The sequence below is a fragment of the Perissodus microlepis genome, chromosome 11, assembly GCF_051167445.1.
Source record: "Perissodus microlepis isolate ML-2025 ecotype Zambia chromosome 11, ASM5116744v1, whole genome shotgun sequence".
NCBI lineage: Eukaryota > Metazoa > Chordata > Actinopteri > Cichliformes > Cichlidae > Perissodus > Perissodus microlepis.
Window position 1 is genome coordinate 2002048 of NC_140471.1, and position 24854 is coordinate 2026901.

Here is a 24854-nt window from a genome sequence, read left to right on the forward strand (position 1 = left end):
CTTCAGATTATGTCAGGGTTCATGTTTTCGTCTTTTTGAGATTATGGTTTGAACAATTTTCTAAGGTTTAGTTTATCTCCCTGCTTTTGGTTCCGATGGTCGTGCTCTTGTTTCGTTGTCGTGGTCCTGGGTCGTCCACCCCGTGTCTGTGTCCTGGTTTTATATCCTCGTGTTTAGTATTGTTCGTGGTTCTGTGCAGTGTCTGCTGTCATCGGTCTCTCGTGCATGTTAAGTTCTGTCTCCTGCTGTGTCCCTCCCCCTGTTCTCTGTGTGTGTCGATTGTTTCCTGTTTTATTGTGGTAGTCCTTCGTCCTGTGTTCAGTATATTTAGTTTTGCTTCCTCCCTGTCTCGTCAGGTCTGATCAGTCCCAGCTGTGTCCCCTTGTTATCATGTATTCAAGTCTTCAATCTCAATACGTTCATTGTCGTTTCCACGTTAGCAGTTGGTTCTTGTCATGTATCCCGAGTTCAAGACCCTTATTTCTAGTTAACCTTTTGTTTCTTTCTTTCAGTATTCATGTACTTTGTTTTTAGTTAATCTTTCACAGCAAATAAAGCTTCTGCTTCGAGTCTCTGAGTCCTGCAGTTGGGTCCTACCCCTGCTTGCCACACAGCTAGGGCTGCCACGATTAGTCGACTAGTCACGATTACGTCGACTATTAAAATCGTCGACGACTGATTTAATAGTCGACGCGTCGTTTGAAGCTTTGTAAGATCCCAAAAGACGCAGGAATAAGTAGTAGGATTTAAGAGTGTAATAACGCACTGAAACAGAAGATGGCAGCACTGCATGTACAAGGATGCCAGCTGCCGTTAAACCCCGAAGAAGAAGAAGAAGCTCTGTCCCAGAATTCATAGCGCAGCCCAGCTCAGTTTCCAGCAACGGTGGCAGCTAGTTAGTTTTAATATTACTCTAATTATTCTTTCTGGGTCACAAAATAAACGTTTAACATATTTTCAGGCGGGAATGTAGCTGTGTAAACCTCAAATATCTGCTCAGTTTATCAAGACACCTCATAATTTCAAAAGCGCTCCGGCGTTTTCGGAGACGTCTGTTACCCACTAGCTCGATAGTTAGCCGGGGGCAAGGCTCACTAGAGCCGTGAGAATACCGGACTCCCGGCTAATCGTTTTCAAACCCACCGCCGTCTTTTGCTACTCAGGTTAAACATATATAAGTCACTTGGATAACTTAAAAATGTTATTGTTTGGCTTTTTTTTTGTGTTTTATTTGTTCCTGAGTAAATCGGTTTGGCTGAGATTAAAGTTATAGTTTTTACACAGCTGAATAAACGTCAAGCAGACAGCTGATTATCAGAAGTGTGAGATGCTCGAGAATTTACTCCGGTGTCCTGTTATATTTTAGATAGCAAGGAGTTTATTAAACTTCACCGAAACAATCTGCAAACTTCATTATTTTTAGTTAGCACATACCTTAAACACTTAAAGCTGTAAGCTAATGATAGTTATATAAGAGCAGATGCTGCTGGTGCAATAAGCTGTACGTTTTACGTCCAATGGATGATGATCTGATTAGTCGACTAATCGCAAAAATAATCGGTGACTAGTCGACTATCAAAATAATCGTTTGTGGCAGCCCTACACACAGCTCATGACAGTTTAACTGCTATCAGTCAAACAGATTCAGGAGCTGCTCCCGACAAACCAGGAAGTGAACGCGGTCATCTTTAAATATGCATTTCTGTGATTGCTCTTAACACACACAATGTTTTATGGGGTCACTTAAACTTGTCTTTCTTTCAGGTATTTCTCAGGAAATAAGACAAATTGTACTGTAAGTACTTTTAAGTACGGTGTAAGTAATTTTGTGCATAATGGATGTTCTACTACTCAACTTTATTTTTATATAAATATCAAATGATGTAAAAGGTGACGACCTTTAGCGAACATTCAGCACTGCGCCAGCTGGTTTACACGTGACCACAATGAGGTTTTTCAACATGGGTTGTACGTGGAGTTGATTCCAGGGAAAAGAGGCTTAAAATGACTAATCAGGTAAACGACTGCTGTTGTCTCACTACAGGAGACGCACGTGTCTGAAACGTGCGCACGCCACAGCTCCTTCACACGTTCTCAGCCTGTTGCAACTCAAAACAAAGAGGCGTAGCCATTTTAATTAACAGAAAAATAAGCTTCACTGTGACCAACACTATTACAGACTGAGAATCGCTACATTATGGATCTGTGTTTATGATCTTCACAGCATGCAGAGGGTATCCAGACAGGGCTGTCCACTCGCTTGTTATTTTTATCGAGCCACCAGCAGCAGTCTGAAAATACAGACCATAAGATAAGCCCGTATGCTGATGATGCATCACTGTTTCACAGGAACTCACAAACCTCGCTCCTAAAGAGGATCACACTTAAAGATAAGTTTCAAAACTGCCACTCCACTACAGTCAGGTGACATTAAATATGTAGGTATAAATCTTTCTGCCACTCCCTGGTGTGGAGTCACGTTCATTTAACACTGTAGAGAATAGGTGTCAAACTCTGGCCCGCAGCCTAATTACATTTGGCCCGCGAAGCCACACCAAATTACTATCAGAGCTGGCCTACTGGTATTATACAGCTAATATATATATTGTTTAGTATTAAGCTTTGCTTGTTCCATATTCAGTTTTTCAGCAAAACGTGTTTGAGTCCATAAGAAAAGATTCATTCTTATATCTGGAGGAATAAATATATTTCAATAAATATTAATTTTAGCCCGCGACTTTGTTCCAGTTTTGAATTTTGGCCCTCTGTGTATTTGAGTTTGACACCCCTGCTGTAGAGGATGAGCTCACACGTTGGAGAAAAAGTGTTTGCCGCCTCCCTGATCTCCTATTTTTCTGTGTGTTTGTCACACTTAAACGTTTTGGATCATCGAACAAATGTAAATATTGGACAAAGATAATACAAGTGAATGCAAAATGCAGTTTCTGAATTAAGGTGTTTATTGTTAATGGGAACAAAAATCCAAGCCAAGAATAGCTTAAATTGAAATGAAGACTTTGGAGTGGCCTGGTCAAAGTCCTGATCCAAAGGTGCTGTGGCATGACCTTCAAACAGGCGGTTCATGCTTAAAAACCCTCCATTGTGGCTACATTACAACAATTCTCCAAAGCAGGCCCAAAGTCCTCCACAGCGCTTTAAAGACTCATTGGAGTTATCACAAACACTTGATTGCAGTTGTTGCTGCTGAGGGCGCCCAAGCAGTTAGTAGGTTTAAGGAGCAATCACTTTTCACGTAGGACCATGTAGGTTTGCACCTTATTTTGTGTTTACTCTTGTTATCTTTGTCTAATATAAAAAATGTTTTCTTGAAACATTTTAGTGTGACAAACATATAAAAAATAAACAACAGGAAATCAGGACAGGTGAAAACTCTTTTTCACACTACTGCATGTCACTCATGGGATATATATCATTAGAAGGATGATTCTGCCTAAATTAATTACTTGTTTTCCCCAGTAAACCCTCTCTTACTTGGTTTAGATCACCAGCCTCCAGCATTTAATAAACCATAAGTCTAAAACCTCTACAAAAAACAAAATACAGTGGTGATCTAGAACTACCAAATTTGTATCACTACTTCTAAACCAATAGAGTGCTATATTTCAAAATGGATGAAATCCAGATTATTAGCCAGCCGGTGGCTGAACTAAAAGAAGAATTCTGTGGAAGTCTCCCACAGGCCCGTGGGGCGGGGCATCGAGGTGAGGGAACAACCCAGACCTGTTTGTCTTGTCCCTGTACTGGCTGTCTGCAGTTGTGACACAGTGTGCAGATGAGACTTGTGACTCTAGTCTACTCTCTGTGCTGCTCTGGACTCCGTGGTGCTCCATGTGATGGTGTGGCGGGCCCCACACCCCTTGTGGTGCGGGGCCTGCTGAGCTAGTTGTTTCCTGGCTCTCTTTCCAGGGTTAGTTCTCTACCTCCCTCATATAACATATCACACATGCAGAGTCTTGATGGAGAGGTGCGGTGGCGTAGGTCACTGTGGGCAGGGCTATTATATTTGCCTTGCTGGCATATCACCTGGTGGGCGGGGCTGCTGCAGTGGCCCCTTTTATCCCTTCGCTGCTATCTGACCTTCAATTTTATCAGCAACAACAACAATCACAGCAGATGGCCCCGCCCCTCCCTGAGCCTGGTTCTGCTGGAGGTTTCTTCCTGTTAAAAGGGAGTTTTTCCTTCCCACTGTCGCCAAAGTGCTTGTTCACAGGGGGTCATCTGATTGTTGGGTTTTTCTTTGTATCTATTATTGTAGGGTCTACTGTACAATATAAAGCACCTTGAGGTGACTGTTGTTGTGATTTGGCGCTGTGTAAATAAAATGAATTAAACTTAGAGGTCAAAGGACCTTTGACGAGTGTATGGCTGCGGGCAGAAAGGATCTTTACAAGATCTTTAAAAAATAAAAATATATATTTAAAACAAAGAAAAGTACATACAGGGCATACAAAAGTTCGAATTAAAAAAACTCATATTGTGGCCACTGAAAAGAGTTTTAAGAAGTGACTTAAAAATGCTCATTGAAGATGTTTGTCTAATCTACAGTGGCAGTGAATCCCACAGCAGCTCTGTCCCCTCTGAGCTGTGTCCTCAGCACATCAGCTGTTCTGAGCGACTGGGAGTGTAAATGTAGGAGCTCGGAGACGATTTGAAGACTGAAAAACAAAGAATAATAAAATGAAGGGACCCAGTGCAGTGAGGCCAAAACAGAAGATGTAAAACTGGCTAACAAAAAGTATTTTCTCAGGTAGGTGGGTCCGCTGTGCCATGAATGCCCGCACAGTGCCAAACCACATATAAAGATATTGTGCTCCACTGTATTGAAGGCAACTATTAAAACTAATAAAACTGTAATCAAAATAAATGTGGATTCATAGTGTACCTTTTTTCCCTTCTACTTTCAACTGCTCCCTTTAGGAGCCACCTTCATCCCACCCACCTTCATCCTCTTGTCCTTCAGTACATCTGTGAACTTCCTCTGTGGTCTGGCTCTTTTGCTCCTGCCTGGTAGCTAAGGATGCACGTTTTCTGCGCTTTCATTTAAGTGAGGTATTTTTAAGTCACTCCACATGTGGCCCATACCCCAGAAAGCACAGGGTACTTACGATGTAAGAAGTGTAAATATTGTTTGTTTTTCTGAAATATTACCAGAAAATTGTGCAGTACTTGAAATCACTGACAGTAGAGTTTGTCTCTTTTCCTGACCTGAGCTGGTCACACCATGTTGGTGTGATCACAAAAGCAACAAGACAGCAGCTCTTCTTTCTGCGGCGCCTGAGACGATTCGGCATGAACCCCAGAATACTTACCAACTTCTACAGATGCACCATTGAAAGTATTCTGTATGGCTGGTACGGCAGCTGTAACGCTGCAAAGCTCTGCAGAGGGTGGTGAGATCAGCACAGCGCATCACCGGGACTGAATTGTCAACCGTGCAGTTTCTCTGCAGACAGCGCTGCACGAGGCTGTTCGATCCCAGCCACAGACTCTTCACACTCCTGCTGTCCGGCAGCCGGTTCAGGAGCATCCAGACACAGAGACAGTTTCTACCCACAAACCATCAGGAACTGCTGACGTTCTGCACCTTTACAGGTAAATGACAATAACACTTGAAACTTAATCGATCCCTCGTTTCCTAATTACAAACTCTGTGAACAACGATGCGAAGGAGGCTGCACGTAAAACCTTTTTTTAAAACCCCGAATGCTTTATTTAAAATCTGGACACATAATTCTAGAACTAGACTGAATAGTACAATCACTTTTCGCAATAACACATTAAAACTGAATTCCAGGCAAAAACTGCCTGCAAGCAAACACAGTTACTACTTTGGCTTCTTGACTGAAGAAGAGAAGCCTGAAATGATCACAGAAGCAGAAACTCAAACACCACGTGTGGGCTGTGGGAGAGATGCTGTTGTGCACTGTGTGTGTCTGTGTGTGTCTGTGTGTGTCTGTGTGTGCGATGGAGGAGCGAAGCTGCTGATGGCTACAGTTATGTCCGGGGAGACAACAGGGTTCCCGCCATCTTCCAGCTGTTGCTCACAACTGGAAAGAACCTGAATAAACTTACAGAGAGTATAAAAGCTGTTTGGATAAAAATTGATCTGCATTATTCAAATTTCAGTTGTTTGTCCAATTTCAGCCAGGAGCACCGAGTGTGACGCTCTGAACGAGTCGTGTTAACAAACAGAAACCAGACGCGGGAACCCGAAACACAAATATCAAAATAACACAACTGTATATCACACATGGAGGAAGACTGCTCTTTGACCCAAGACAGGAAACATTTGGAAACTCAGATTAAGTCACACGCTCTGTCATTTTGTTCGCTTCCTACTGATGTGTTGAACATTAAGGATAAGACTGTTTTCTCTTCTTTTTTATCTTAAGAAAATGTAATTTACAAAATGACGTGGATCCCAAATAATAACGATTCCTTTAAGCTACAGAGATGCAGCGGCTTCACGTGATATTCCAGAGTAGACGATGAACTGCCCGTCTGACTGAATTAATAACAAAGAGATGTTCTGTTTTTATGTGTCTGTCTTTACTGATCGCACTGAGTAATCCCACAGTAATCGAGCTGCTTTGAATCAAACCGATGTCATTTTCACAGGAGCCTTTACGTAGATGTGCACAGCTACAAACTTCAAAAACCCTCTGAGCACCTGTTCATCAGTCCACCATGATAAATGGACTGACTCTTATATAGTGCTTTATACACATTCACCATACTTCAAGTGCTTTCTATCTAAATGCATCAGAGGAGAGAAACTTGGGTTTAGTATCCTGCCCAACGATATTTGGCTTGCAGACTGGGGGACCAGGGTTCGAACCATCGAACCGGCTCTACCTCCTGACCTACAGCCACTCGTAAATGAAGGAAGTCAGGAAAGTTGTTTTCTACTACAAACATTCTCTCAATGGACCAAAACAAACGGAGAAAAGCCAAATAAATGCACAACCCAGATCTCAACCACAGTGCTGCTTCACTAACAGTTCAAGGAAATGAACCTGCGGGTGGTCACCCCCAGCACGCAATATGCAATCAGTGTGTTCAAAAACGACGTGCCAGCAGTTTTAGTTTAGTCAGCCTGGGTTTGTTAGACGATTGTATTATTATTATTTACACACTGCTCATGGAGAGGTTCACTGACAGCGTCACGTAAACACATCTGTAAGAAATCAGACTGTTTCTATGCTACACCTCCACTCAGAACCAACAGCATCAATAAAGATGACAAACGATGAAACAGATAGCAGTCTCTCTCCAAACACACACAGACAGACACACATCATGACTGTTGTTTGTACAGAGGAAGGAAACAGGCTGAAACACAATCAAAGAGCAAAGAGTGAAAACATGAATTAAAGGAAACTCCACACTTGAACAGAGGAAACAACATCCCATAATCCACGTATGATGACACAGCTGTACACATCAGCTGCTGTACGCCCTCACGAAACGGCAAAGCACTTGACACACTTGAACACTGCGAGTGTAAAACATGAGTTATGCAGATTCCTATGCAACATGCTCCTGGGACACGATTCTGTCTCTGGGTTTAAGCAGGAAAGCACAACGGAGCCAAGCCATGAAACTCCACATTTAAAAATAAAGGACAAAACCAAAAACAGACTATAGCAGTTAAAAGATTCTCTTCGAGTGGGTCTCACTTCCACCAACCATCGCTGCAGCTAGAGTCTCACAAAAGGTTCAGTGACGGGTCAGAGTTTCTTCATGTGAGAAGCTCAGAGACGAAGCCTCCAGCGGGCGCCTAGCACTACTCAGTGAACTACTCAGGAATAAATAATGGATTTTATAATAAAGCAGGAGGTTGGTGGTCCTGTGTGGTTCTAGGGAACGGGTCCACATTGGAGGAGAAGGTGGGTCAGATGTCCTGGAGCCCGGCCTCGAGTTCGACAGCTCGTGTTGTGACGCCCAGGCGCGCCCCACTACAGGCCACGCCTTCAAGATGCAGCTGTCCAATTAAAAAACGTCCCCACTTTATGCATTCAAGTGTCTACAGAGTCTCAATGCTTTCAGGGTGTTAGTGGCAGATCATCAGCTGTCCATGCTGCAACACTCTGCAGGATAAGAAACACACGTTACTCATCATCATCATCGTCGTCAGCGATTACAGGCTGCTGGGCGTCACTTTGACCAAGCAAACACTTGACCAACAGCTCCTCACAGCGCCTGAGAATGTTAGTTACTGGTCATGTATGTGAGCTAGATAAAGGGCTAAACTGGTACAGATTCAAGTCCTGTACAAGTGCTTTCATTAGTCAATAAGACTAGAAACACATATTAATGGAATTATATTACATTATGTTCTGAGTATTAACCTATATCTAAGTACCATCGCACAGGCCTTTAAACCAACCCAGATTAGCAAGAGCCACGATCGAGAGGGGAGCTGGTAACAGGTATGACTGATAAGATCCGACCTGCAAGGTCACTCAGGTGTCAGGGCGAGCAGGAAGACACCTGGGCGAGTCCCCTCACCCAGATCGACTCACTCCAGAACCGCCTGCATCATCTGCTGAGTCTGAGCTGCTGTATGGAGCACAGCTCACTGCCTCACTAAGCAGCAATGATAAATAAAGCCAGTGTTTCCACACCAAAATGCAGTTCCTGTAAGCCCCATGTTCTCCTTGAGAGAGGAGAAAGAAATCTTCTTTGTTCAAAATTCTTATTTAAATATTTTGATTTATTTTTTTTTGCTTTAATCTCAAATGTGACAAATGTACCTGACCACAGACATTAAAGAATACAAATGAATAAAAGTACAACACTGACGCTCAAACTTGGTCACAGAAGCCTTTGATTGGAACAGATCTGATTTGACTTTCAGCTGTGGGCCAATCACTGATTTTCCACAGAAGGACAGTTTATCAACTTTATTTTACCAGAATTCAATTTCTTTCTTTTCTGGTCGAGACTGAACTTTACCTTTAGCCTTTCAAAATCTTTTCACTTTCATACCATTCAGTCCCTCTGCATCCTGGACCTCCAGGAAGGGCGCAGGTCCCCAGATTCGGATGGTTCCATCGTCTGAGGCGCTGGCCAGCAGACCGGGCACCACGGGGTTCCAGCTCACACAGTTGACTGTGCGTGTGTGACCGGTCAGCTCTGCGATGGGCAGCTCACTGCGCCGGTGCCAGATGTAAACTTTGTGGTCTGACAAGAGAGAGACGAGCTCATCAGCAGTTTGTTGGATCACACTAATGACCAGCACAAAACCTTCTTTTAGCATCAAGAACAACTTTTGGATTCAATATTTGTATGAATGTCTCTTTATAGAGCAACATTTGTGGAGGACACTTTTTGTTTTCTTCTTCCTTAGAGCTAAACATGCTTTGGTCTTACCTTCACTACCACTGGCAATGAAGTCTTCATTGTGCCCCCCGAAGCAGGAATGGATGGTGTAAAAACCCTGGGTGACACCTTGGTACTTCCTCACCAGCACCCGGTCCTGCAGGTCCCAAAGGTGCACTCCCTGCAAATAAGAGGCACATTTCAACAATCAAGACAAAGCTGATGTGAAGCAGCTGAGGTCCAAATGAAAGAAAATGTGGTACAAAATGTCAGGAAGTAATCAGGAGCTCACCTGAGTAGCAACATTGAGCAGAGCTAACCTTCCATTTTTGGAAACAGTGAAAGACATAATGGGATGGTCCTCCTGCACTCTGGAATGACAACATACACAAACGTGTTTATTTTAGAAATGAGGCTTCTGACTGCTCCTCCCTAATTCACTGATCACCACAGGAGACGTCTCAGCATATTTGACATGGCAGCGTTTTTACGGTCCATCCTGATGCAATCCTGCTGGTAATTTGTGACACCTTCCAGTCTTCAACCAGAAGTTAATAAGTCCAACTTTCACATGTTAGGTGAATATGTTCAATACTGATGACCACAAATTTTATTACAGAGATAAGAGCAAGTCTAATGATTTAAAGGTGCTACACTACAGTGGTTGGAAATGTCCAGTTTGTGCATGTAAATGGAGAGTCCTCTTCACACACGGAGGTTAGTTATGGAGTTCCACAGGGTTCAGTGCTAGGACCAATTCTGTTTACATTATACATGCTTCCCTTAGGCAGCATCATTAGAAGACATAGCATACATTTACACTGCTATGCTGATGACACCCAGCTCTATCTGTCCATGAAGCCAGATAACACACACCAATGAGTTAAACTGCAGGAATGTCTTAAAGACATAAAGACCTGGATGGCCGCTAACTTTCTGCTTCTTAATTCAGATCAAACTGAGGTTATTGTACTCGGCCCTGAAAAGCTTAGAAATATGGTATCTAAGCAGATTCTTCCTCTGGATGGCATTACCTTGGCCTCCAGTAACGCTGTGAGGAACCTTGGAGTCATTTTTGACCAGGACATGTCCTTCAACGCACATATTAAACAAATATGTAAGACTGCTTTCTTCCATTTGTGCAACATCTCTAAAATTAGAAATATCCTGTCTCAGAGTGACGCTGAAAAACTAGTTCATGCATTTATTACTTCCAGGCTGGACGACTGTAATTCATTATTATCAGGAAGTCCTAAAAACTCACTGAAAAGCCTTCAGCTAATCCAAAATGCTGCAGCAAGAGTCCTGACAGGGACTAGAAAGAGAGAGCAGATTTCTCCTGTTTTGGCTTCCTGTTAAATCCAGAATTCAAAATCCTGCTGCTCACATACAAGGTCTTAAATAATCAGGCCCCATCTTATCTTAATGACCTTGTAGTACCATATCACCCTATTAGAGCACTTCGCTCTCGCTCTGCAGGCCTACTTGTTGTTCCTAGAGTATTTAAAAGTAGAATGGGAGGCAGAGCCTTCAGTTTTCAGGCCCCTCTTCTGTGGAACCAGCTTCCAGTTTGGATTCAGGAGACAGACACTATCTCTACTTTTAAGATTAGGCCTCAAACTTTCCTTTTTGCTAAAGCATATAATTAGGGCTGGACCAGGTGACCCTGAATCCTCCCTTAGTTATGCTGCAATAGGTGTAGGCTGTTTGGGTCTTCCTAAGATGGACTCAGTATTTCTTCTTATTTATTAAGATTATTTAAGGTTAACATTGTCTAATACTTAGATGTGTCAGATCATCAAACTTTAAGTGTGACAAATATGCAAAAAACAAAGTAGTGAATAACTCCAAGTTTGATCATATTTGGTTGCTTGGCAAAATATTTCCACATTTCTTTCAAATTAATCAGGTGTGGAGTGACCGAGTCCTTCTAAGGAGGACCTGGTACTGGTAAGAAACGTATCAGCTGACACACCTACTGATGGACGCACAGATATAAGGCCAAACATGACCTTTGTTGGCTGAGTTCAACATACGAGAAGTTATTGACGTTCATTAAGACACTTGCAGTGAATATCTGTGGCTGTTAAATCTCATCTCATACAGGACATTCTGCTCTTGCTCTTTTGTGAACTGATCCAATAGATCTATTTATTCCAGACTGTAGACAGCAAACATCTCTACAACCAGTGTTTTGGGACTGAAGTGTTAAGTAGTTTCTCAGATCCTTAAAACTGTTGCAGAGACGTCTCCAGAAAGACAGGACAGATACATTTACTATTAAAGTAATAATGACTAATTAGTACTTCAGTTACTCTGATGACGTACATGTTTCTGTCTGTCAGGTCCTCAAAATTGTATCCTCGGATGCGTTGGTGGGTGTCAGATGCGAGGACTGTGCGGCCATCACTGAGACACCACAGGCACTGCACCCGAACTCCCTCCCAGGAGTCCAAGAGGTTTCCATCCAAGTCCTGGAGTTCACCAGAAACAAAGCAAAAGCAGGAGGACGTCAGCCTGGAAATGATTGTTATCAGTCCAGAAACACTCACTGGACAGTTTTATGTTGGACCAGGTGCAACCTTCTTTTCACTTTAACACTGAATTAATTTTGAGCATCACAGATTCAGCAAAATGCTAAAAAATATTTCTGAGGTTTTGCACTAAATATTTAGCAATGACCTGAGACACAAGCGCTCACCCAGATTTGTTGGATGTTTTTAATTTGTGGTCCCTTTTCAATAATAATAAAAACTAGAATGTGCAGCTCCTGGAGGGTTTGCAGTGGGATCGATGCTACCTGTGGACTGTAGCTCGCTGTGGGGGGAAGCAGGGCGATGGAGAGAAACAGCTCGTTTGTGTACAGTGAAACAGGTGTGCCTAATAAAGTGGCAGACATTGGGAAATTGATGCGTGTTTATGTTAATCATGCTGTAAGTTCATAATGAGAAACAGAGTAGGCAGCAATGTGGAGAAAACAGACAGACAGGTGCAGTTTCTTTACACTGAAACTTGTAAACAAACGATTCTGTCATCATGCTGAGAAACTGTGAGGACAATAAATCAGCAACAACATGAGAACCACTGATGATGTTAATGTGAGACGTGGTCTCAGGACGGTGGTGAATAACACAGACACAGTTCAGACTTCAGGATTCGATTTATTCTTTAGATTTCTTTAAACTCTTAGTTTGTGCAAAAGTCTTGAGTCATCAGGTCTACGTTAGTATAAGAGGCCAGACTGTCACATACTGTCATTTTTAAAGTGCTCTCCAGCTGTATGAGGCTGTTTTAAACATTAGGACATTAGATGACTATAAAAACTACATGAATTCAATAAATTTAAAGCTTTCCTGTTTGATATGCAGTTTGTTTTTGTTGTTATTCTTGAAACCTTCAATAAGTTTCCAAGAGGAGAGTCTGAGCTCTCACAGTGACCAAAGATTAAGAGACGGATGTTTTCATGAACGCAGCAGACGTATACAAACTAAACAGACATGCTCTGACTCGTCAGCAGAAATTACTTCTGCATATTTTAAGTTACACTTTATTCTAATGATGTCTTGTGAAGTCTTGTTCTCATTTCATTCTCAATTCTCATCTCACTATATATGATCTGTGCGTATCAGGACAATGACGTCACTGATGTCTCACTGCAAAAAACGTGTGTGTGGTTTGTAACATACATCATTTATATAAAAACTGGCCACACCATTAAAACACCAGATTTTCCAAGAATTCATAGTTTACATTATTGAACGCACCCATCGTCTAGTGTTTGTACGGCTCCGCCCTCTGTAGCTGTATGTGTGTTGCTGCAATAGACGTAGGCTGCCGGGGGATTCCCATGATGCACTGAGTTTTTCCTTTCCAGTCACCTTTCTCACTCACTATGTGTTAACAGACCTCTCTGCACTGAATCATATCTGTTATTAACCTCTGTCTCTCTTCCACAGCATGTCTTTTATCCTGTCTTCCTTCTCTCACCCCAACCAATCACAGCAGATGGCCCCGCCCCTCCCTGAGCCTGGTTCTGCTGGAGGTTTCTTCCTGTTAAAAGGGAGTTTTTCCTTCCCACTGTCGCCAAAGTGCTTGCTCATAGGGGGTCATATGATTGTTGGGTTTTTCTCTGTATCTATTATTGTAGGGTCTACTGTACTGTACTCTATATAAAGCGCCTTGAGGCGACTGCTGTTGTGATTTGGCGCTGTGTAAATAAAATTGAATTGAACTGAAATTGAATTGTGTTAATAAGCTTGTGTTGGAACAGACTTCCAACTGAATCAAATTGATTACAGACATCAGTCTCTTTACATTAACCTCCTAAGACCCGAATTCTTCCACAGCAGCATTTTTAATTTCTCTTTGATATTTGGTCACATTGGGACCCGATGAATGTAAAAACAAAGAATCACCAGATTTTTTTTTACCTGATTTTTGTTTCTAAGAAAAATCAGATCCACATATGAGGATATTCGTTTAAACTTTCAATAGAACAGTAGCAGGATAATGTCCTCGTAAGTGGATATCAGTCCCTTGTGGAGCAAAATTGAGTATTTTGGTCTAAATAACCCAAAATGTGATGTCCACATATGTGGACGCCAGGTCCTAGGAGGTTAAAGGTCAAAGTTTGGTTAAAGGGAAATCAGAGCTGTCTTCATTTTAATTAATGTTGTTGTTGTTTGTTTTTTTGTTTGTTGTCTTTTTAAAGTTATCATCTATTACTTGTAGTTGTATTTATGATGTATTTTGGTTCTATGAAAATGTAAGTTTTATTCTAAAATGTCTGATGTGTGATTGTAGCCCAACAAGAGACAGTGGTTGAAAATTAGCAATAGCTATAAACGTTGCATCAGCTTCATGTTTTACACTATGTTAAACTGCAGCGTCCCTTCTAAGGAAAGAAAGGCTCCGTGTGATGTGCCTTCAGAGAAGCTTCCTATCTTGGTTTTTTCACATGTTTGAATCAGTCTGGCTGTTCTCCTGCGACCTACGAGATGGAGACAATGTTTTCTGCCTTTAAGGCTGTGTTGGAGCCTGTGGACACCGAGCACAGTGCCCATGCAGCGAGGATACTCACACACTGGTAGAACTGGCCCCTCTGGCCGCCGGTGACAAAGCGTTTGCCATCTGGGTTCCAGGCCACACTGGTTAGGCTATCCTCGTGGGACTGACTCATCTTTGTTCGCAACTCCCCCGTCTGTACAGTAGAGCCCAGAGCACACAGAACAGATCAGACACCAAACATACTAAACACGCAGAGATCAGTTTTCTCTGATTGGTCTATGAAAAGGTCACATTAAAAAGGAACGTCTGCAGGTCCAGGGTCCAGCGCAGTTTCACACGAACAAAGCAGCAGCAGCTGGTGTGGAGCAGGACTCGTTTCAGGATGCACTGATAATCAGTTAACAACCCAGCGAACTCTCACTCGCTCTTCGGCTCTTCGGTGCATAAACGCATCTCTCATGTCAGCCAGGTTTCTTGTAGGCAGCTACTTTTGTTCTAACAAACCCACTGTACACAGTCAGCTTAGAGCACTGTTCACAAGTGCAGGCAATTTATTGATGTTGAGACTTTCATCATCTTTAACCCTTTAGAGCAGAAATATTCCAGGTAGTGGCTCGGTAAACTGGCAACAGGTGCGCTCAGATGGACTGCACGAGGAAACCGTTTTACAGCGTGAGCGTGATCTTTGAACATAAAAACCCAGAAGGACTTAGGGTTTCTTCAGCTTCAGATACAACATCATTAATAGATTTAAAGAGCTGAGGTCATGTTCCCTGCACTGGTTGCTGCGCAGCACTTTTATGGGAGGTCAAACTATCGAAAAGCTGGATTCGTCATTCTAAACGAAGGATTTTAAACTTCTCTTTGACAGCAGACAACACAGATTATGGGCCCTTATTTTCAAGGTATGAACTGATTGCAGTACAAGTAAAAGATTCTTTCATACTTCGTTAAGTGTACCTAAGTAACAGTTATTGCCCTTAAGTGTTACTTACAGGGTCGCTTCACAGATTTCACATCATGTCAGCAACTGTTTGTGATTATCCACCAGCTGCCTCTGAAAAACTAATCTGCTGTCTTACTCAATGTTAAAATGTCAAAATTAAATACTGAATTCATTTTTGCACAAAACCACGTCCTGACACAGAGATGCTTCTAAATGTAAAAATGATGTTCTGACTGTGGAAAAGAGAATTTGCTCCAAGGAAAAGCTTTTTGGGACCGTTTTTAAGGCGCTGATTGGCAGAGGATCTCCTCGTTACATTATATATCATGCTGTTAATATTATGTTACACATATCCAAATGTTTTGACAATGAAAACAAATCCAGCATCTTTATTTTCCCCATTCTCCTACATTAAACTCACCTGTGTCCTCAGATTAAAGGTTGAATGAATCATGAAATCTAAACACAATTTTGTACTCGGTTCATTCTGTGATTCATAGGCAACCAAGGTGGTGAGCGCACACTATGGCAGTGGACTGTGTGTGATACTAACCCGTCTGATGTGCTGCAGCTCCTGACAGTGTGTGATTGTGTCAGGCTGCCTGGATGGGAGGTGTACTGTATTGTTTGGCCTGCCACACACTTGAGGCAGCTTGGGCTCATTGTAGTCTAGGTTTCCCCTGGGTGTCATCAAACCCCCCAAACCTGAATGAGTGGTAGTGTAAGAACAGAGGAAGGCAACACGAAGCAGAGCTGCTGTGGAATTTGCTGCAGTTGTTTTCACCTCCCTCAGTATTCTGAGAGTCTCAGAGCTCCTTACTGACCAATCATCAAAATGTCAGTAAGTATGCTGACATGCTGCACAGGCGTGTTTCTAATCGCTGTCCGAGTCGACACAGCGATCAGTGAGGACTCACTTTCAAGTCATGCACAAGTATTTCTCACACGCACACATGGAAACACAGGCAGAGACGACCAGTCCGAGCTGAACAGGTGAGGCAGGAGTATATCGAGGTGAGCTGCTATACTCTACCCATATTTGAATAAGTTGTCCTGGCCTGTAATATTACTGTACATATAAAATAATGGGTCATTCTGCTTGAGTATGCACCCATGGCATCGATTTAAAAACCCCAGGCTTCTTTCTTCTCGAGTTATGGTGCATCAAAATGAAATCGTCTCATCACTTCACTGCGTCTCTTAGAATCCAAAGAGTAGTTAAAAAATGTCTTATTCAAATGTTATTTAACTTACTGTCACACAGACGAAAAAACAGTAAGAGCCAGTCGTTAAGTCATTTCACCCAACAGGAGAAAGACACAGGATATGACACGTGCACCAAACGTTTCGTCCCCCACTGAACAACCTCTGACCGTGACATCATAATCATATTTAAACGCTATTGGTCAATATCCAGCGGCCTGTTGTGACTGGCCAGAATTCACCAATGATAACTTCATAATTTCACCTTTTACTTTTTTTTTTTTTAGGAACGTTCATTTAGTCTTTGGTTCATTTACATTTGTTTTTAATTAATTGAAATAAAACTTACGACTCATCTGTGACATGGCCGAGCGCCGGACCCTGAGGAACTCCAAACACAGCAGTGAGTCATCAGAGCCTCACTGCTTTAGCTGTCATATTTTGAACAACACAAATATGTAAAATAAAGAATATATCAGAGAATAAATCCTATGAATATATATTGTAACATGCATTATGAATTATAGATACAGAAGATTCAGCAGGTTGCTTCATCAATTATCTCATGATGCGATGATGATGCTCAAACCCAAACTTCATCTTCGTGTCCCCACACTGCTGCATGTAAGCTTTGATCTGACCCTCAGCTGCACTCATCGTACTGACTGTTGCTACATGAACACAGACTGTGCACACGCTGAACACAGTTGTAACGTCGCTATTCAGCGCTCACCTGAATTGTCAGATGTACAAATATTTCCAAGTATGAGATTTGTACTCGAGTCACAATGATGGGGGGCCTCGGACCGGTCCGTGAGTCGTTTGGTACCGGGCCGCGAGAGTTGAGGCTCAGGTGTGAAATGTATGGTTTTCAGGGTTCTTATCGGTTTTCAGCGTTATTTTGTTATCGTTTTTATCGTTAACTCGGTTTTCCTGGGTCTTTTCACGTGTGTTATGAATAAATCTTCTTTTTTTCGGTACCGGTACTAGTTTTATTTTGTTGTATTTATCCGCGACACCTTAAAGGCCGGTCCGTGAAAATATTGTCGGGCATAAACCGGTCCGTGGCGCAACAAAGGTTGGGGACCGCTGCTCTAAGCCATAAAGACGTTGGCACTCAGAGTGTCCTGGACAAACTTTCATTACGACTGGTCCCCTTGTCCAGGAGAAGATGGGGAACACGTGAACGCTGGGGTCGCAGTATGATTTCTTTACAAATAATAAAGGTAAGATGTATTTTAGAGCTTTTGCTCAACATTTTGTTGAAGAACCTTTCCCAGCTAATACAGTCTTATTGAACATGATGCTATAAGCTTGGCACATCTACGTTTGGTAGTTTCAGCCATTCTTCTTTGCAGAACCTCAAACTTCATCAGGTTAATGGCGAGCATCAGTGCACGGCCATTTTCAGATCTCTCTCCAGAGATGTTCAGTCTGGCATCTTAGGGTCACTGTCTTGGTCCCAGTCCGAGGTCCAGAGCTTATTTCAAGGACGTCTCTGCACACCGGTGCATTGATCTTTGCCTCTCCCCTGACTAGTCGAGTCTCACAGAAAGTATCCCCACAGCATGACAGTGCTACTGCCATGCTTCACTGCAGGGGGATTGGCCAGGTGAGCAACACCTGGTTTCCCTCAGACGTGACTCATTCAGCTCAAAGAGTTCAATCTGTGTTTCATCAGACCAAAGAATTTTGTTTCTCGTGGTCTGAGAGTCCTTCAGGTGACTTTTAGCAAACTCCAGATTTACAGGGGAGTGGTTTCCATCTGGCCACTCTACCATAGAGACCCAACTGGTTAATGCTTTGAGACACTCATGCTCCCCCTTGGCCACTTATCCACCTTAGGATCAGGGGGAGAATGGAGCCTATCACTGCTGAGCATGTTTGGAACGCCGGAGGAATCGCAGAGTAAACCCACACGGTGAAAACAGACTGACCAAAGAAAGGCCCTCGCCATCCTCCTGGACATGAGGACAGTACTTCCTATTTTTCTGAATGTGGATCCCTGGTTACTCTGCAGTCGTGAGCCTTTCCGTACCTGCACATTCCACAGCCACAGCTCGGAGCAGTCGTCAGGGCCACAGGCTATCAGATAAGCATCATCAGGGCTCCATGCCAGGTAGGAAACACCATAAGCATGACCTTCAAGAGTCTTCATCAACTTCAGCTGCTGGATTTCCTGTGACCCAACACACAAACATCAATGTTCCAGTTACTACAACCGTTGTAATAACTCACTGACTGATTGTTGCTATTCTGAACTGTAACTCTTGATAAGCAAATGACTGGTTACCATGTCGACTTGCCACACAATGACTGTGGTGTCTTTGGAGCCAGTTGCCAGTTTTGTGCCATCGTTGGAGAACTTGCAGAACCAGACTTCATTGCAGTGTTCTGTGAGAATCTGCTGTGTGTAGCAGGGGAACTGTTTCCTTTACACACACACACACACACACACACACACACACGCGCACACACACACACACACACACACAAAGCCTAATCAGAAACATGAGCAGACACACTGGTTTGCCAAACATACCTCAGACTTGTGCATAAAGGAAACATACAGATGACATATTCTTATCATCTAGATTACCGACTGTTCACTAAACTAAGGTTTCATCCTGCAGGACAGCAGAAAAAAGCACAATCAGTTGATGTGGAGCACAGTATTTAACAGCATGTGTGTTTACTGACCGGCTGCAGGAGTGGTCCAGCAGCAGAGACACAGAGTCCAGACCACTGTCCAGTTTGGTGTTGTGGTAGAGGCAGCGCTCCCTCTGGAGTTCCACAGCCTGCTTCAAGAGAGTCTGCAGACGACGGGGAGGCAGCATCACTGACGGAGGCAGGTAAGCTGTGCACACACACACACACACACACACAGAATTAATTTAGAGCATAGATCATCTTCAATGCCCTGTACCAACACAGAGCAGAGCAGCTATCTGAACGCTACCCCAACAGAGGTTGATTATCTTGTTAATAATTTCACCTCCTCACTACGTACGACTCTGGATACTGTAGCTCCAGTGAAAACTAAGGTCTCTAATCAGAAGTACCTGACTCCGTGGTATAATTCTCAAACACGTAGCCTAAAGCAGATGACTCGTAATCTGGAGAGGAAATGGCGTGTCACAAATTTAGAGGATCATCATTTAGCCTGGAGAAATAGTTTGCTGCTTTATAAGAAAGCCCTCCGCAAAGCCAGAACATCTTACTATTCATCACTGATTGAAGAAAATAAGAACAACCCCAGGTTTCTCTTCAGCACTGTAGCCAGGCTGACAAACAGTCAGAGCTCTGTGGAGCCAACCATCCCTTTAACGTTAACTAGTAATGACTTCATGAACTTCTTCACAAATAACATTTTAATCATTAGAGAAAAAATTACCAGTAATCATCCCACAGATGTAATATTATCTACAGCTACTCTTAGTACCATTGATGTTAAGTTAGACTCTTTTTCTCCAATTGATCTTTCTGAGTTAACTTCAATAATTACTTCCTCCAAACCATCAACGTGTCTTTTAGACCCCATTCCTACAAAACTGCTCAAAGAAGTCCTGCCATTAATTAATTCTTCGATCTTAAATATGATCAACCTATCTCTAATAATCGGCTATGTACCACAGGCCTTCAAGCTGGCTGTAGTTAAACCTTTACTCAAAAAGCATCTCTAGACCCAGCAGTCTTAGCTAATTATAGGCCAATCTCCAACCTTCCTTTCATATCAAACATCCTTGAAAGAGTAGTTGTCAAACAGCTAACAGATCATCTGCAGAGGAATGGTTTATTGAAGAGTTTCAGTCAGGTTTCAGAGCTCATCACAGCACAGAAACAGCTTTAGTGAAGGTTACAAATGATCTTCTTATGGCCTCTGACAGTGGACTCATCTCTGTGCTTGTCCTGCTAGACCTCAGTGCAGCGTTCGTGCAGAGTTTTTCCTTCCCACTGTCACCAAAGTGCTTGCTCATAGGGGGTCGTGTGATTGTAGGGTCTATCTTCCAATATAAAGCACCTTGAGGCGACTGTTGTTGTGCATCTTTAATGTAAGATCAGCCAAATTTATGTCAGGTGGGTTTTATGGTGATTTTTAAAGCCTTTCAAAGCACTTGTGATCACACCTGCATACAAAGATCGTTATTACTCATTTGAAATTTTATATCCAGAATATGTTGCTATTTGGAAAAAAAGGCTCCTTCCAGGGACGAATAATAACTGGTCAGGAAATAGATGCTAATGTCAACTGGGAACCAGTAAGAGAATTTCAGAGTGGGTACTGCGTATAGGAGTTACTCCTTTGCTTGTCAGCCAGTGTACACACACAGAGCATGTGACCGTGTGAGTCAGACTGCACTCACTCTGGAGTTTGTCCAGCAGTTTGGTTCGCGATGCTGTGCCTTTGCCCTCCCACTCAGCTTTGGCTCGCAGATCCTCTGCATGACTGCACATCAGGTACCTACAAACACAAAGCCAGTTACTATCAGAAACACCCACGTCAGCTTTTACAGGGAGCACATACATAGATGGACGTTTTATTGTAAGGCTAATTCCTGTTTGAATTTTTCATGCATCTCAGCATCTTTACAGCTGCCAGTATCTAGAAATGTTTTCAAGGCATCGTGCTTTTAACAAGCTACACATCTGTCATCCATCATTGTGACGCAAATACCCAGCACACTATATTTCTCCATCATCATCTCAGAACCACACTCAGCTTCTTCGTGTGCTGGTGAACTGACCCACTCAGGATGTGGATACGCTCCGTGTTATATTTGAGAGGGGTGAGTTCGGCTCTGAGGACCTGCAGGGCCTCCAGCACCTTCCCGTCCTCCAGATATTCCAGATATTTCTGCTGCAGGAGTAGGAACTTCATCCGCTGTCGGGGAGCAAAAACAAAAACAAGGATTTAAATTATCACCACGGATCAGCCGACAGGTAATAACACAAATCTGTTGTTACTGAGCTTCACGTCTCACGTCTGCTATTTTAAAGGAACTTTAAACATCAAGTTGAAAATGTAGTTACCAACCAGACTAACAAAGGCTGTTCATGCTGCGTCCATCATGTCAGTGTAATACAGTCACACGGTCTACTTTGATCTTACGTGGGCTGGACGAGTGAACGTCACTGTTCTGTTGCTGTAAAGTAGTTTAACTACACATTTAATCCAATTACAAAGAACAGAAGTGCAATTTCAAGGATCTCAGCTACACGATAAAGAAATGTAGTAACTGATCTGTCAGCACGAGAAATAAATGTGTGAAACCTCATCTGCCACACTGCCCTGTGATCAGAAAACTAGCTTTGTGTTCATTCACAGACATGTTTTATTTATCTGCTTTTTTATAGATTTTTCTTTTGGTATTTTTTACAGTCATGGTGTAAAAACAAACAGATATTTCTAGTGTTGATAGTGTAATTTAACTGTTCATCTGTTATTTAATCACTGTGGTGTAGAATGAGTGGACATGTGGGAGCTCTGAAAAACATTCAAATACAGTTTAGAGTCAAAAATGTGCAGATTCTCCAAAGACGTCCAGCCGACCAGGCTAATGTTTGAGGCTCCTGGTCTCGTATATTTGGGTGTTGGCTAACTGTCACAACAGTGGCCATATTTTGAAGCAGTGTGTGTCAGGTTTGCTGGTCTGTGTTTGGTATGATCTGTGCCTTTAAGAGTTTGGTGTACAGTAATGTTAATGGTCTTGTCCATTTGTAAACAGCACTGAAACAGGGGTCATTGATTTTTCTAGTTTCTCTTGTTTATTAAATTAAAAGGTTAAAGGTCGCGCTTGTTTTTCATTTGGTTTAGTTTGCGCGTAGCGTTTAGTTAGCACTGCTTTGGAAGAACTCCTTTTGTTTATTATAAAATAAAAGTGCAGTAAACTGTCTTTTATCATTTCATCTCAAACTGCTCTGTCTAATCTCAGTGGATGCAGTAAACAAACCAGTGATCATTGCTGAAGTGTGCAGACAAAATAAAATGTGTCGTCTAGACTAAAGTGCTTTGGGTGTTCAGTAAGATTAGCGGTGCACCATTCATCTGTCTGTAAGCAAACCTGGCAAGCCAAACTTGCAGGCAGCCATGTTTACTTTAGAAAAGCATAGAAGCTGTGATGGTTGCAGTTCTGTTTATAAGTGTACCTGTATGATATGCCATCAATGTACAGTCTGTGCTCGATGAAAGAGGCTTTATTCTAAGTCATTCTGATTCTGGCTCAATGTTCAGACTGCAGACTTCATGGTGAACTGATGTTGTCTGAGGTTTGGTCCACTCACCACTATAGCACTAGGAGAATGCATCAGTGCCTTCAGCTCATTCAGATCACTCTCAGCCTGTATGAAAAGGAGAAATACAAACTCATTAACAGACAAGCAAAGAGATCACACACAAACCTTTACTACTACGATGACTACTGTAACAGCCTCCTAAAGGTTTAATATGCAGTTCAGAGAACTTGGTTGCACCTTGTCCCACTCTCCTTCAATGACGTGATTGCGAAACTTGGTGGCAGAGGGGTGTTCCAGTCTGCAGCCAGACTCTTGCATCAGGAGGTCCACCGTCTGACTATGAACAGTGAAAAGAAACATCCATGTTATGACTACGGAGCATGGCGAAGCATCAGCACTCACCTGTGAGAATTATCAACACACTGACTGCAAAGTTGTGTCATGTGTGAAATAAAAAGCTGGACTATAATAAGATTAAGGTCCATCCTTCATATAAAAATGTAACAAGCATTAAAATGCAGAGATGCGTGTCACTTATCACGGAGTCCTTACTGTTACTACATGTAAACAAAACGTGCAGCCAGCTATCAAAGACCCACTCTAAACCAGGAAAGTCCCCACATATGACATCTGTGGAGGATTTTCATATTTAAATTGCCTTAAGTTGTGCGATCACGTTGGACACAGTACGATGTCTTCTTATTCTGACAGTTCATGGTTGGAGATTTGCTTAAAACACCTCATATAAGATTTGCAGCGTATGGCGATACATAGGTCCCGATACCGTGTGTCGGATATAGTTTATTAGCATGTCTGTGACACTTTGCCCTGAGCGGGCCTACTCATCTATCGCTCTGCACCTGCAGATAAACGAGTGAGGAAGGATGCATCCTCAGCATCTTCACGGTGACCTGCCATCACCGCGGCTGGGCTATGATGATAACAACACTAGCTACCTGAGCTGGCTCACTTACTTGAGACCTAAATCGTTCAGATGTTGTCCTATGAGCCTGATGACATCCTCCTCAGACTGAGACAGGCGCTTCTTCTTCTTCACACCCGACCCGCCATCCGCCGTGCTGCTGCTGCTGCTGTTGTTGTTGTTGGAGGCGGGCTGGGCTGCCACACCGTTGTTGTTGCTGACAGCGTTGCCATTGTTAGTTACCGAGATAAGTCCGTTGGAGTGAGCGGCCACGGTGGAGGACGACTCGCCATTCTGAGTACCGTTTCGACAGGAGAGCTCGGAATCCCGATCCTGTCCTCCACCGTTAGCCTCCATGTTGCCACGGTTTATAACGGTGATATGGTGCGTGTACGAACAGCTGACAGGTCCACGGGGATAACCAAACCTCTGGTGCGGTTAACGTCGGGCCCACTGACCCAGATGCAGCCGCAAATTGCAAAGCTCCCCCCGCGCCCGAGTCTCTGTTCGGCGGCGTCAGCGTGAACGACAGCCGGTGTTCAGCTCGGAGGACAAAGAAACAAACTGCAGAGTTAATTCGAAAGCTGCATTTTGGGAATTTCGACGGTATTTGGTGCTGTCAGTGCTGTTAAAGCTGCGCTCAGGCTGCGGAGTAGCGCTTGTTATTGTTGCTCTTAGACAGCTGCAGCCCTGATATGGCCATACGCGGTGACGTCAGCGGAAATTCCTTCACGTCCTTCTTGTTTGCTGTGCGTCACCGTTAGGCGTCGCTGTTTCCCCGCCTGGGCGCGACCTTCACATCTCCCAGCATTCGTTTTAACAGTGACGTGATAATTTAGGCTCTACTGACACGCGTGGATCACTGAAGAGAACACATTGCACATAAAGTCAGATACAGTTGTGCATCATTTAATTAGTCTTTTTTAAATCTATGACAAACTTCTACAGTCACACTCACAGCTGTACAGTATCATAACAAACATGGAGTTTAATCTCTGTGGAAAGTTGTAGTCTGTGCACATCTGTAGTCCCACCGCATGTATGCATGGTTCAAACATGCTCCTAGTTTTTTAACCTGAATGTTTTCTTAGCCTGTTGACTCATTAATTAGCTGATCATCACAGTCTGAACTCAGTCACTTTCCAGATTTTGAGTAAACCACAAATCAGTTGTCTCAATGGGCTGTGCAGTAATCAC

The 24854-nt window shown here is 43.0% G+C and overlaps 1 protein-coding gene across 1 annotated transcript; it reads right to left on the reverse strand.

The window, feature by feature from the left end:
• Nucleotides 1-5703: 5703 nt before the first annotated feature.
• Nucleotides 5704-24510, reverse strand: wdr26a (WD repeat domain 26a). Its single transcript, XM_084943227.1, has 14 exons — nucleotides 23710-24510; nucleotides 22973-23072; nucleotides 22784-22840; nucleotides 21247-21383; nucleotides 20866-20963; nucleotides 19202-19358; nucleotides 18795-18933; nucleotides 18540-18680; nucleotides 14426-14545; nucleotides 11674-11819; nucleotides 9638-9716; nucleotides 9397-9526; nucleotides 9013-9207; nucleotides 5704-8111 (listed from the first exon to the last, which is right to left on the reverse strand). The coding sequence occupies exons 1-14, from the start codon at nucleotides 24012-24014 to the stop codon at nucleotides 8089-8091; spliced, it is 1827 nt and encodes a 608-aa protein (XP_084799353.1). The 5' UTR covers nucleotides 24015-24510; the 3' UTR covers nucleotides 5704-8088.
• Between the last annotated feature and the right edge of the window lie 344 nt (nucleotides 24511-24854).